The sequence below is a fragment of the Petaurus breviceps genome, unplaced genomic scaffold (genome assembly GCF_028583685.1).
Source record: "Petaurus breviceps papuanus isolate PSGF00001 unplaced genomic scaffold, PetGlider_PUasm1.0 400, whole genome shotgun sequence".
NCBI lineage: Eukaryota > Metazoa > Chordata > Mammalia > Diprotodontia > Petauridae > Petaurus > Petaurus breviceps.
The window spans coordinates 5,579,953-5,593,641 of NW_027186316.1; the positions used below are offsets into that span (position 1 = coordinate 5,579,953).

At 40.7% G+C, this 13,689-nt stretch overlaps 1 protein-coding gene across 11 annotated transcripts in view; it reads left to right on the top strand.

The window, feature by feature from the left end:
• Positions 1–12,523, top strand: part of ACSL4 (acyl-CoA synthetase long chain family member 4) — an 81,849-nt gene extending 69,326 nt beyond the window's left edge. For all 11 annotated transcript variants that reach the window (XM_069100426.1, XM_069100428.1, XM_069100429.1 and 8 more), the window contains 5 exons: positions 1,376–1,450; positions 5,035–5,226; positions 6,247–6,361; positions 7,307–7,464; positions 9,274–12,523. In XM_069100426.1, the coding sequence (XP_068956527.1) occupies positions 1,376–1,450; positions 5,035–5,226; positions 6,247–6,361; positions 7,307–7,464; positions 9,274–9,431 (698 nt within the window). In that variant the 3' untranslated portion in view covers positions 9,432–12,523. The remainder of the gene's footprint in view (positions 1–1,375; positions 1,451–5,034; positions 5,227–6,246; positions 6,362–7,306; positions 7,465–9,273) is intronic.
• The last annotated feature ends 1,166 nt before the right edge of the window (positions 12,524–13,689 follow it).

Genomic DNA, 13,689 nt, shown 5'->3' on the forward strand with positions numbered 1-13,689 from the left:
TGTGTGTGTGTGTGTGTGTGTGTGTGTGTGTGTGTGTGTGTGTGTGTGTGTTAAGTATCTGAGGCTGGATTTGAACTCGGGTCCTCCTGAGTCCAGGGCCAGTGTTCTATTCACTGTGCCACCTAGCTGCCCCGTGTTGACTATTTTTATGATATAAAGTGATCTTATAAGTGCCTGATGTATTGAGCTTTTCTCAGTCCTCCTCCTACTTGACTTCTCCAGCAGCTTATTCAATGTCAAGCCTCCTCTTTGCACATTCTGTCTTCTCGGTTCCTGTGACACTTGTCATTCTCCTCAAGCTCCTTTGTTAGAACACGATCCTATTCCTGCCCATGATGACTAAATGTGGCCTTTCTCCTGGGCCTCTAGCCTGGTGACAGCTCAGTCATCATCTCCATGGAATGATTCCCAAATCACAGTTCTCTTATCACCACCTGCCCATTGACCATCTTTATCCTGATACCTCATGGAGATCTCAAAATCAAAAAATGAGACTCACTATGTTACCCACCCTTCCTGCCAGTTTCTCTGTTGTTGTTGTGGGCCCGCCATCATTCTTATTGATTCCAGCTCACAAACTCAGAACTTTCCTTTACCCTTTCCTCTTCCCCTCTATCTTTCATTTGCTAAGACTCATTGTTTTTAGAACCACAGCTTTTCTTTCATCTACCCCTTCTCTCCATTCACATAACCTCTGCCTTTTTTAAATCACCTCTCAACTGGACCAGTGCAATGGCCTAGTTGGTCTCTCTGTTTTCTGGCTTTCCCCTTCTGTGTACACAGCCACCAAATCGGTATGCCTAAAAATCGGCTCTCTTGCTCTTCTGCTCCCATAATAGCTCCACGCAGGATTCTAGGCTAAAACAGCACTCCCTCAGCCTGGCACTTACAGGGTTTCCACAGCCTGGCTCTTGTCTCTATTGCCAGCTTATTTCAAATCACTTCCCTTCCTTATGCACTCGCTTCCAGTCCCGCATTCCATCTCGTACCTCTGTGCTCAGAACTGTCTCCCTTTCAGAATCCAGAGCTTCCTACAGAGCTCAGCTCAGCTGGTTTGTGCTGGATGATGCCCCCAGTTATCAGTTTATACAACTTCACATATGCTTCTCTGCATAGATGTTATACCCCTAAAAGAAGGTGCACTCCTTGACCACAGGACTGTTTCACTTTTATCTTTGCCTCTGCAGCACTTGGCACACTGCCTGGCACAGAGAAGATACCAGATAGATGCTTGGCATGGTGACTTCTCCTTTTTTGCCAATTCCCTTTACTTTTTTCTCTCTGACCCTCCTCCTCATGCCATTCCTCCTCCTATATTATACGGTCAAGAATGTCATAGTCAATGCTGGTCTCTTTTTTCCCCCCTCTCTCACAGTTACTGACTATAGCACTGGTCGAGTAGGAGCCCCTCTTATTTGCTGTGAAATTAAACTCAAGGACTGGCAAGAAGGTAAGAATTTTCTGCTGTTCTCATGCCCATTGGACAGTCTCTACTGAAGACCACTCATAGAGGGCGTGGAGCATCTCTGGCTATGCTCCTCCACCCAGAGCCCAGCCCAGATGCTTTCAGGCAGTTACAGATGGCTCTGCTCCAACCTGCCTTGGAGATTCTGGGATCTATCTGACCTTTTGGCTATTCCCCATACATGATATTCATCTCCCACTTCTGTGCCTCTGTATAGACTCCCCCATGTCTGAAAGACACTTCTTCCTTGCCCCTTCAAGGCAAGACTCAGGCCTAAGCTGGGATATGGGTCCTTTGCTGTGCCCCATTATTATTCTATGTACATACAGAGCCCCCCTCCCTCGATAGAATATAAGCTTCTTGAGGGCCAAGACTTCTCTGCCTCCCCAGGATCTAGCACAAGGCAGATCATGTAATTCTTTTTTTTTTCTTTCTGGAGGGGAGAAGGTGGGGCAATTAGGGTTAAGTGACTTGCCCAAGGTCACAGGACTAGTTTTTGTGTTAAGTGTCTGAGGTCGCATTTGAACTCAGGTCCTCCTGACCCCAGGGCCGGTGCTCTATTCACTGCGCCACCTAGCTGCCCTGAGTATGTAATTCTTAATTAAACATTATTGGCTGTTGAATTGAAGCTGTCTGAGGAGCAGCCTGGTCAAGGGTAGATGGGCATGGCCACTAGATACCCATGAGAAAAACCAAACACCAAAAGGGCCCTCAGTCCCATGTCGTCCCTTTATGGTTCCACGGCAATGGCGGCAGAGTAATAGAAAAGGACATACAAACACTCATTTAATTGTCGATGTGCTAAATGTGCAGTTAGGTTAACACAACAGTTATTGAGTTGGCAAGGGCAATACTCCAGAATATTCATAGCGCCAGGTTATCTGAGGTGACACACTTTGCTTTATGCTGATGATTTCCTTAAGCTTCCTCTCCAGGGTTCCCCAGAAGAAAAGCATGTAATCAGGCATATACTCACTCTGGACTTGGAAAGCTTTGGCAGATAAATAAATAAGATTCCTTTGGTAATTTGTGATTCACCTGTACCATCTGGGTGGCTAAATTGTGCTCATTTGCTTTTAAAATCCCCACTTTTCTGATGTTCCTTTTACTGATGATTTTTTGCTTTGCCCATGAAGGAGAACGGTAAGCTAGGCCTCACCATAAATTTAAAAAAAGATAATAAACATGAAAGTTCGTAAACAAAAGATTGACCTTTTGTCAGTCCTTTGACAAAGGCTTGCCTCCAGAGACCATTTTCTTTATCTTTTCTCCCTCTTCTGGCAGTCAGCACTAGAACAACCAGACCCAGGAGGCAAGAAAACAGAATTCTTTATTCTTCCTGCCCAAGTCCCTGAGTTCCAAATCCCACCACTTCATACCACCAAGCTGCCATCAAATAATTGTCTTTTAAATATTGGATATCAAAAAATCTATTACATTCGTTCCTCAAGGAATCTCTGATTTCATCAGTATAGGTATTCCCTAGGGCATTGCTCAAACCCTTCCAAGTCTTAGGACATAGCAGCTACCAGTGGGTGGGAGTGGGGGTTACATCACCTAGTGCTTATCTCCAAAAGAGAAGCCCAGACATATGCCAGTCTTTGAATGGCAGATACAAAGTACTCTGCCAGGCCTTTCTGGGTTCAGGCAGTGCCTTCAAACATCCCGATCACCGTGAAGAAGTATCACAAGTGGGGTTTAAATGAGGGCTTCAGTTCCAATATCCAAAGGCCATATAGCTTTTCTGAGGAAGCATGAGTCTTAGTAACCTTTCTAATGGAAACCTATAAGGAAAATGTCAGTCAAATTGTTGTGCAGGGCATTACAAATTTGTCAACAGATCTGAAGTATCAAAAAATGGAAGAGCTTTTGCTAAATATATGAGAGACAGTATGAAGTGTGGGGAAAAAAAAGTACTGAGCAGCCCCCACCTCAGACATTTACTGCATGACCCTGGGCAAGTCATGTAACTTATCAGTTTCCACATCTGTAAAATGGCCATGATGGTATGTGTACTCTTTGCCTCACAGGGCTATTGTGAGAAAAAGCCATTCCCAAGGTGTCTAGTACTCTCTAAAGGTGATCTGGAGAAGGAAACTCACTCCCTATGTTCCTGCTGTTATTAGAGAAGGAGTTCTAATAAAAACCTGTGATTTTATCAGTTTGGGGAATTCCCAGTGTGGAAATTCTCTACCAATGCAAAGGAGAAATTTGGTCATAACACTTACATCTTGCTATGTCTTGGAGAAGCTGGTATGTGTCAAAGGCAGAACTTAAACCAGGCCTTCCCAGCCCCCCATGCACTGGGCCATGTTGCCTGGCTTGGCTTTTTCTTGTTTTTTTTTTATTTTATTTTTAATTTATGGAATAAAATAAGCATTCCTGTAACATAGCAAAAAAAAGTTTTTGAAGATGATTGCACAGGAAACAGCAAATCTATTATGTGCAACTTGCTATTCCTTTTAAACAAAAAATAAAGTTATCATATAATTTTTTTTAATTTCCTTCCCATCACTTCTTGTTTTTACTGTGCTGCTAAACTTAGGACCTGTTGGGGCGGCCAGGTAGCACAGCGAGTAAGAGCACCAGCTCCAGTGTCGGGATGACCTGGGATTGAATCCGGGCTCAGACACTTAGCACCCACCCAGAAACACCTGGCTGTGTAACCTTGAGCAAGTTACTTAACCCCAATTGCTTTAAAAAAAATTTAAAAAAAATAAACTTAGGACCTTTCCATTTTCATACCTTCTCTCCCCTGGCTTTGTTCCTGTCATCCTACTTCCTGTAACTGTAAATAGGGCTCCCAATTCCCATTGAAAATACTCTTTTTTTTTTTTAAGCAATCAGGGTTAAGTAACTTGCTCAAGGTTACATGACCAGTTATTTCTGGGTGTGGTGCTAAGTATCTGAGCCTGGATTTGATCCAGGTCATCCTGGCACTGGAGCCGGAGCTCTTACTTGCTGAGCCACCTGGCCGCTCCTAAGCAGTTGGGGTTAAGTAACTTGCTCAAGGTTACACAGCCAGGTGTTTCTGGGTGGGTGCTAAGTGTCTGAGCCCGGATTCGATACCCAGGTCATCCCGACAGTGGAGCTGGTCACTGGAGCTGGTGCTCTTACTCGCTGTGCTACCTGGCTGCCCCTGAAAATACTCTTTAGTCGCTCTATATACAAAGACATCCTTCCATACATCAGACTTTAAGTTAAACATTTTAACTCCAAACTGTTCCTCCTGTATCTGTCCTCTGGGGCTGACTAGAACATGGCTAATCCTTCTCTTCATGTGACAGATGTGCAGGTATTTGAAGGCAACCTTCTTTCCCTGCCTGGCTCTTCAAGCAAACCATCCATAGCTCCTTCACCTACTCCTTGAAGCAAATGATCTCAAGGCCTGTTACCATTCAAGATGTTCTCTAGCTTACTCACACATAAGGCTGACCCTATGGCAAATTATATTCTAGCATAATATATACTATATGTGATTACCAGCTAATTCAAGAAAATAATTTGAACGATTATCAAAGTCCATTGTATTTTTAAAGGATAAACCCCTTTGCTTTTATGGTTTCCAGGAGGCTATACTATCCATGACAAGCCAAACCCCAGGGGCGAAATCGTAATTGGTGGGCAGAATATTTCCATGGGCTATTTTAAAAATGAAGAAAAAACGGCTGAAGACTACTCTGTGGATGAAAATGGACAAAGATGGTTTTGTACTGGAGATATTGGAGAATTTCACCCTGATGGATGTTTACAGATCATAGGTCAGAATTTTTTACTTTCTGCAGGTTTAATTTCTTTTGGACAACTCAAGTATCTGTAATCATGGGAAAATCCTTAGTGACTGGATTCGGTCAACATTTAAGAAGTAGTCCCTACCTGTCTACAGAGAACTGTACTAGGTACAGTGCTAGTGCTACCGCTGGGCAAAGATAGCAGGGTGTGTGTGTGTGTGTGTGTGTGTGTGTGTGTGTAGGGCAGGGGGTGCAGAATTAGGCTGCCACCAACATGCAGCTGGGCTCCTCCTCTCCTCAATTTGTTCAACTCACCACACCTCTCCTTTCCCCTTATCTGGTATTATTCCAATTGTCAAATTGCCAAGGGGCAGCACAGGCATGTTTGGGTATGGTAGCCAGATTTAATCATTGGGAAATCTCAGCATCAACAGTAGAAATTATGTTCTTCCTGCTTTGACCCCAGTTCGGAAAATTCCTGGTGAATTCAGATCCCTCCACATGTTCTGAGCTGCTTGGAAGAGAATTTCACAGGAGCATAAATGAATCACAAACTTCTTGTACTGTTCTCGAATCCCCTTCTGAGTGGGCCAACAGGGGGCCCTAGGGGCTGCTTGACCTTACAGTACAGCCCTCAAGTGGTTACCAGTCCATGTCTGGGCCTTTGGGCATGGGTGTACTGGTTGTAAAGCCTCTGTGTGCTCTGACATGGCTAAATACTTAAAGCCACAGGCTCCCTGGAGCCATTCAAATTTTCTTTCTTAGGCATTTTCCATTTACCAAGTAGGAGGAAATTTCATTGCATCATTTTTCAGGGGTCTGTGATTCTGACATGGCTATATAGAATGAAGTGTTCATGTGCCTTGTAGGTCTTAAAATAAAGGTCAATTAAAATGATGTGTGGCAAAGTATTAAATGTAGAAAAGCAATCAGATTTTGAAGGTTTGTCTCTTTAAGATTAATGCAGAGAAACTGAAATAAAATCCAGATTTTAGCTAAATGAGTGAGTCCGATTCCAAGTAGGTCAAAGTTCTTCTCTCTGACTTCTAGATCGCAAGAAAGATCTGGTGAAGCTCCAAGCCGGGGAGTATGTGTCCCTGGGCAAAGTGGAAGCTGCCTTGAAAAATTGCCCCCTCATAGACAACATCTGCGCCTATGCCAAAAGGTCAGTGTCCCACTGAGCATGTTCTGTGCCTGAACTCCTTTGTCAAAAGAACAGAGGTAATTAGGCAAGGGGTGCATGTCTGTCTGTCTGTCTGTCTGTCATTGTGTGCATGTGTCTGTGTGTCTATGTATGTGTGTGCTTTCCAGAATTCTATAAACTGGAAGGAACCTTAGAGCTGTCCAGCCTTTGCATTTTATTTTTCTTTTCTATATTTGTTTTGACACAAGAATCACCCCCACAGGACCCTCTAATTAGGAAAAAAAAGCAAAATTCTAAATGATAGAGATTACAGCTGACAACGTGTATTTTTCCCCTCTTAGGGTTCCATCTTTTCTTAGGAAAGTGTGTTTCTTATGGAGTAATAATCTAATATATTAATATATCCCAGCTTTTTCAGCCATTTCCCACTTGTTGGGCACATAATTTGTTTCTAATTTTTTTCCTACTCCAAAATAATTCTGCACTGAATGCTTAAATACCTATGAGACCTCCTGAGGGTATAATAAACCAGTTGTGTAACCCCTTCAGAAGAAGAAAGTGAATCCCAGAGAGGGAAAGTTGGTTCATGGCAGACCAGAACTGAGCTATCTGAGCTCTTCTATTCCAGGCTTTCTTTTTTTTCTGAAATACTATCTTTATTCAGCATCAGAATTTCATATAAAGTTTCATTTAAAACTGAGGCATCAGGCACATGCTGAAATTGTCCACTAAATTATGTTTTGCCTAAACATTTTAGTCTCGAGATGTAGAAAATTGTGACATTGAACTTTGTAAATTATTCACATGAGTCAGTTCATGTTCTTTTTGTGGGGCTTGGAACTTGTTCATCAGACCATTAATAACTTCGAAAAGTACGGCTCTGGCAAGATTTTGACCACTGTTTCATTTAATGTCATTTGTGATCAACTGCTTTTTGATATGACATGTACTTTTCCGATCTTTTAGTGACCAGTCATATGTGATCAGTTTTGTGGTTCCTAATCAGAAAAGGCTGATGGCTCTGGCCCAGCAGAAAGGGGTAGAGGGATCTTGGGTAGACATCTGTAACAACCCTACCATGGAAGCAGAGATACTCAAGGAGATAAAAGAGGCTGCAAATACCAGTAAGTATGATGACATTGGCAGCATCAGACGTCACTCAGAGTTTGAGCTTATAAAATATTCCATCGCTGGTCTTCCTCATTGTGGGGCTTCTTCAATTTCTATAGCAGTATTCAAGGGATGTCAAATGATATCAATAATTGGGATGGTAATCTAGTGCTTAAATTTTCCTGTATTCCTTCCAGGAATTCATCCTCCACGCCCCCTTCCCCCTGTGCTGGTGTCCTCCAGGGCTCTATCCTGGACACTCTCCTCTTTGCATGTTCTCTATGTCCTCAGCAACTCCCACAGGGTGGGACAGAAACTGTTGTAGTTTGAAAGTATTTAAATTGGCCTAAGAGGGTGGCACTGGAACCCCTGGATAGAAAATAGAGAGAGGTCCATTGGAAGAGAATATTTTCTACCTGCCCAGAAAGTAGAATAGGCTGACTTAGAAGGTAGGTCATCCCTAATCACCATGGATCTTTAGGGACAAGCTTTATGTGTGTGTGTGTGTGTGTGTGTGTATATAAAAAATAATTTATATATATTTATTTATGTATATATAAAATAGGGAGTCACCTGCAGATTAATATGAATAAACTTTTAGAGCTTTAGTCATTAATTTTTATTAATAATAAGCAATATGACAAAGCAATTTTTCAGAATTAACATCATAAAGTGCTTTGGTGTTTGTCAAGGTGTAAATAGCAACTGTTTCTGTTCTGGCCAGAAACCCTGAGGATTTTCCCCTCCTAGACTGATTTTTTTTTCCCTAATAAAAGAGGCCATTTTTTTTGGCCTCATTTCTTACCTAGCCTTAATCACTGAATGGGTGCTTCCTGAGACAAACAGACCTGCGAAAGACATTAACTTAAAAAGGTCAAGGTCTCTCACTGCATCTGGGACCATCTCCAGTCATCCTGATCTATATTTTGCCAATGGACCCAGATGGCTCGAGAGGAGAAAGTGAGGCTGGTGACCTTGCAAAGCTCTCCCTCACTTGCATCCAATTCACTCACAAGTCAGGTCATTATCTTCTTGATGTCATAGGTCCTCTTCAAGAACAGAGGGCAAAAACAACAACTACTTCCTAATTTCATTTTTGTGGGTTTTTCTATCTATAAAATCCCTAATGTCAAGGGTCAGTTTTTCCCTCTTTTACAATTCAATGAAGTCTGACTAGGAGGACTCAGGATTCATCTCCCATTTAGTACTTGAGCTACCATAATACCCAGAAAGAGTGTGTTTGAAGATACAATTGTACATGAATGAATATAAGCCTGTACAAGCAAAAATCCCATCCACGCAAGGGAATAGATATGATGTATAGATGATACCATCTCTAATGCATGTCTGTAACCTTAATTCTTTATCTTATAGAATCTTTCCAAGAGTACGGTATTTCGTTTGTATCTGTCTATGATGCTATAGCCATGCGCTGTTTTTTGATAAATATATAACATATAAACAGTTGGAAAAAGATGTTACTTGTAAAATAGTAAGTGGGACAGCTAGGTGGCACTGTGGTGAATAGAGCACTGGCCCTGGAGTAAGCAGGACCCGAATTCAAATTCGGCCTAGGACACTTGGCACACTTACTAGCTGTGTGACCTTGGGCCAGTCACTTAACTCCAATTGCCCTGTCTTCCCCCCTCAAAAAAACCCAGTAGAAATATATGGTAGAATTATTATTAGGCTACTTAACATTCCCATCAGGTTAATGTTTCCTGAATCACCTGTATAAAAAGCATCAAATATGAAGTATATTATTCTGCTTGTTTTTTTTTTCTTAGAAACCCTTAATTGACTAATTATTCTTTTCCTTTTAGTGAAATTGGAGCGTTTTGAAATTCCGATCAAAGTCTGCTTAAGCCCAGAACCTTGGACTCCTGAAACTGGCCTAGTGACTGATGCTTTCAAGTTGAAAAGGAAGGAGCTGAGGAACCATTACCTCAATGACATTGAGAGAATGTATGGAGGCAAATGAATGTTGGGCCTTTTCTCCAAAGTAGTTGGGCCATGCCCTCTACAATTCAAAATCTTAGTGTTTTACTTTTGCCTCTAGCTGTTAGACTATACATATAGCCATTACAATCTAAAGTTAATCAAATCAAAAGAAAAACCAATTCACATGGCTGTTGAGTCTCCTTTAACTTTTCACATTGTTCTAATGAAACCTAGATGGATGTTATTTGCCTCTTGCTACTATTTATAGAATTTTGAATCTTGACCCCATCTGAGTTACAAAGCAAAAATGTAGCCCCCAGGATCTGCCTATGGTTCATTTATGGTTCCTTAAACCCAACTAAAGTGTAAACAAAATAAATAGGGTTGCAGTAGAGGATAAAATTTATACTCTCTAGGTTCAGTTGTCTTAAGAAGCTTCCTTACGGGGCGGCCAGGTAGCACAGCGATTAAGAGCACTGGCTCCAGTATTGAGAAGACCTGGAGATCGAATCCTGGGCTCAGACACTTAGCACCCACCCAGAAACACCTTGCCGTGTAACCTTGAGCAAGTTATTTAACCCCAATTGCTTAGGGGCGGCCGGGTGGCTCAGCGAGTAAGAGCACTGGCTCCAGTGTCGGGATGACCTGGATCAAATCTGGGCTCAGATACTCAGCACCACACCCAGAAATAACTGGCCGTGTAACCTTGAGCAAGTTACTTAACCCCTATTGCTTTAAAAAAAAAAAAAGAAGAAGCTTCCTTACTTGTCAGACTTCACCAACAGATCTATAATCTCACTACTTAGTGCAGCACCACCTGGGGGCTTTGACATCCTTTTCCAACTGTTTATATATATATTATGTATTTATCAAAAATCAGCTCATGGCTATAGCATAGAGAGATAAAAATGAACTACCGTATTCTTGGAAAGTCTATAAGATAAAAAATTAAGGTTACAGATATGCATTAGAGATGGTATCATCTATACATCATTATAATATTGTGAATACTTACAGTGCCTGAAGTTTAAATTAAGACAAAAAAATGCTACTGAGTAATATATTTAAAGGGAAACTGGATTGCTTCTTATTACTGTTTGAAATCCGAATTCAATAACCACATTCCTTTGACATTTACAAGTGACAAGTACATTTTTTAAGGTTTCTGGCAAAATGCCTCCCACCGTGTATTTAAGTCAAAAACACAAGATCAGAAACCAAAATGGTAGAAGGTTACGTATCACATGAAAGACAATGGCCATCAACAAATCCTAAGAGTTGTGACTGATACACAACACTTAAGAGCTCATGTTTGCAATTTGTTTTGACAACTCTAAGGAATTGATTTCAAAATGTATTTCCATTCAAACAAATACATATTTTTAGGGTTTTCTTATAAAGGTTTTTTCTGTTGCTGGTTTGGATTCTTAGTATTTTTCATTTCAGAAAGTCTTGCAGTTCACCCTAATTCTAGTAGATCACAAATACAATATTTCCTTAGCGATTTTGTCTGTCCTCTGGGTAAATGACTTGGTTCCATTTTTTGGAAGTTGGTTTAAAAGGGAAGAAAGCACTGTCATTCTATTTTTTCCTCTTTGTGGAAGAAGTTAGAAACTGGAAATTCTTGGTGTGAATTGGAACCATTCAATAAGGGTTCATCTGTTGTTTGTCCTATAACTTATTGTGCGTGTGCTTTTATTTTTCAAACCCTTTTAAAATTGCTTCTTTCCCCTGCTGGCTGTTCACACTTGAACTATAGCTACTGTTCAAAAACAAAGTGAACATTCTTAATACTGTTATACTTTGCACTTTTTTTCTTGATCATTTTATGTTGTGTGTGTGTGTGTGTGTTGCTTACATTTCTTTAAAAAAAAAATGTTGGCCACCACTACAAGATAATTTTCCTTTCTCTAAAATATTTATATTATAAAGAAAAGAGATTCTTCTATTCATAAATATTTAAATGTTATGTATATGATGGTAAAAAGGAAAATAATCTGGAATGAAGGTTTTTTGTAAAGATTTTATCTGTTGTTTAGTGTTCAGGGATGTAAAATGCTGGGCAAGTTGTTCGTGCAATGATACATGTATGTGGATATGATCCCAATCCCCGGCTCTTTGATCCGTAAAAATCAACCAGTCTTAGTTACCAAGTGAAAAACTCAGCAACCTTGACTCTTCATGGCCCACTGTTAAGGGACTGGCCTTTAGGGACTCTTTGCTTAGACTTTTTAACTTAATGATTTTTTTCTTTCCATTTTAAATCTACCTTCGGAAAGGTGACTTTGGCTAAATGTGTGTGATGTTTTCTCTCAGATTTTCATTTCCCTGATTCTCATCTCCCCAAAGCTAGAACACTGCCAGCTAATCTATTGTGTAGACCCTTTAGATGGAGTAAATTAACACTTTAGGTGCTGCTAATTCTTTATGAAAATCCAAATATCGTTTAAGGGACCAGGGAGATGCCACTATGCCCCACTTTTTTTTTTAATCTAAATACATATTTGTTTACATTCACAGAAAAATCTTTTCCATAGTGACTTTTCAGAGATTTGATCTTAGAGATTGACCCCATGTGTTGTTTTTATGCGTGTTTAAATGGCTCACTGTTGATTTTTACGTCAGCCATTTCACAGAAGCTGTATTTTAAAAAACTACAACCAAACCCAATTCCATAGGCATGATTCTAAACTGAACCTTTGTGATTTTTGCTTTCTACTCCTGAAATATCTCATCTTGCCTCAGTTTCTACTGTTTGTTGTCATGACCTTCATTATATGTGGAAGTATAATTGCAAATTTTCCAGAGACTACAGTTAAATGGTTCACAAGGTCAGAATGTTCGTTCCTTTGATCACAGAGATGGATTAGAATACTTAGCTGTTGTTGTCTTCGTAGAACATGTATGTAATGTGTTTCTGAATTAGGAAAATAGGCACAGAGAGAGGATTGTGTTGTTTTCTTGGTCTGAGGGGAAATGTTTAATTTTCAAATATGCGCCTATTTGTACTTTCTGTTAAAATGCATGAATGCAAAATCATTTCTGGGTGTGGTGTGTTGATTCCTAATGGAAAGTTTTGTTGTATTTTTAAAGTTTGCACTCAGATCTTAATAAATCCATCCATAGTACCAAGCCCGTTTGTGTGGAGTTTTGTAACAAAATTGAGCTTACATGGATGAGAGGGTGCTGGGAAACATTTTAAGGGTCTTCCTTTTAAAACTTATTTTTTAAAACCCCGCTAACCTAGAGTTTACCTAAGCCCTAACTCATTTTGTCCAGCTCATTTGGTCTCCTTTATGAGACCAAAGTTCACTTGAATCGAGACTGTTGCTTTTTAAATGGTTAATGGGTGGAACCCCTTTCTGGTGTGGGAGTAAACTGACTCTGTATTATCTAAGCCTAAAGCTGTTAGATCGATCAGTCTATGCCTGGAAGTTTTGTTTTTTATTTGACTTCTCTGTATCTGATTCATGCATTCAGGAGTAAATTTTTTAAAATACCAGAGGACCCAGTGCATTGAGAGATGGAGGCATGGCTCCTGAAGCCTAAGGGGAAAGGTCTAGGAAGAAGAGTGCCTGGCTTCTATACCCTGTTCTGCCATGAACTGGCACATCCTCCCCTCTCTGTGAGTTTGATGAAGAGGACAGATTAAAGGCAACACGAAAGCTCTCCATGCTTCTATTTCCAGTTTATTAACTGAGGAACATGTACAAATTTCCTGTATTTAGGAAGCTCTCACTCCAAACTGGAATACAATTACCCATGAACTTGAGCTATTAAGAGATGTTTTCCACTTTCTGAGACCACACTATGGTTCTTAGGATATATAGACACAGGGGAAAAAATCTAGACGTGGGCTTACTAGATCTTTTGCCCTAATACTTGCTCAGAAATTGTTAGGGGGCCCACACAAGTGAGGGTAGGGAGAACTACTGGCTGGACTCTTGGTATTCCCAAATAGGGCACCAGTTCAGTTGTTTGGGGATGGATATGGCCCTACCAGTATCTGCTACTTGAGAAAAGTTGTCCAAGAACTGATAGCTGAGGTGCTAAGCCCTTAACTATTTCCTGGAGACCTTAGAGATACTGGTGGAAACCATCCAGGATGATGCATAGTCATAGCAGGTAGTAAATGGCAGAGGCAGCATTTTAACCCTGGTTCTTTGATTCAGGAGCCCAGGCTCTCTCCCCTGCACCTCTTTCCACAACTCTTATTTTCCGAAATTCTCTCCCTCAACTATTCAGTCACTCCCATGGCTTTAATGAGCTCTGTGCATATGACTCTGTTTTTATTCCCA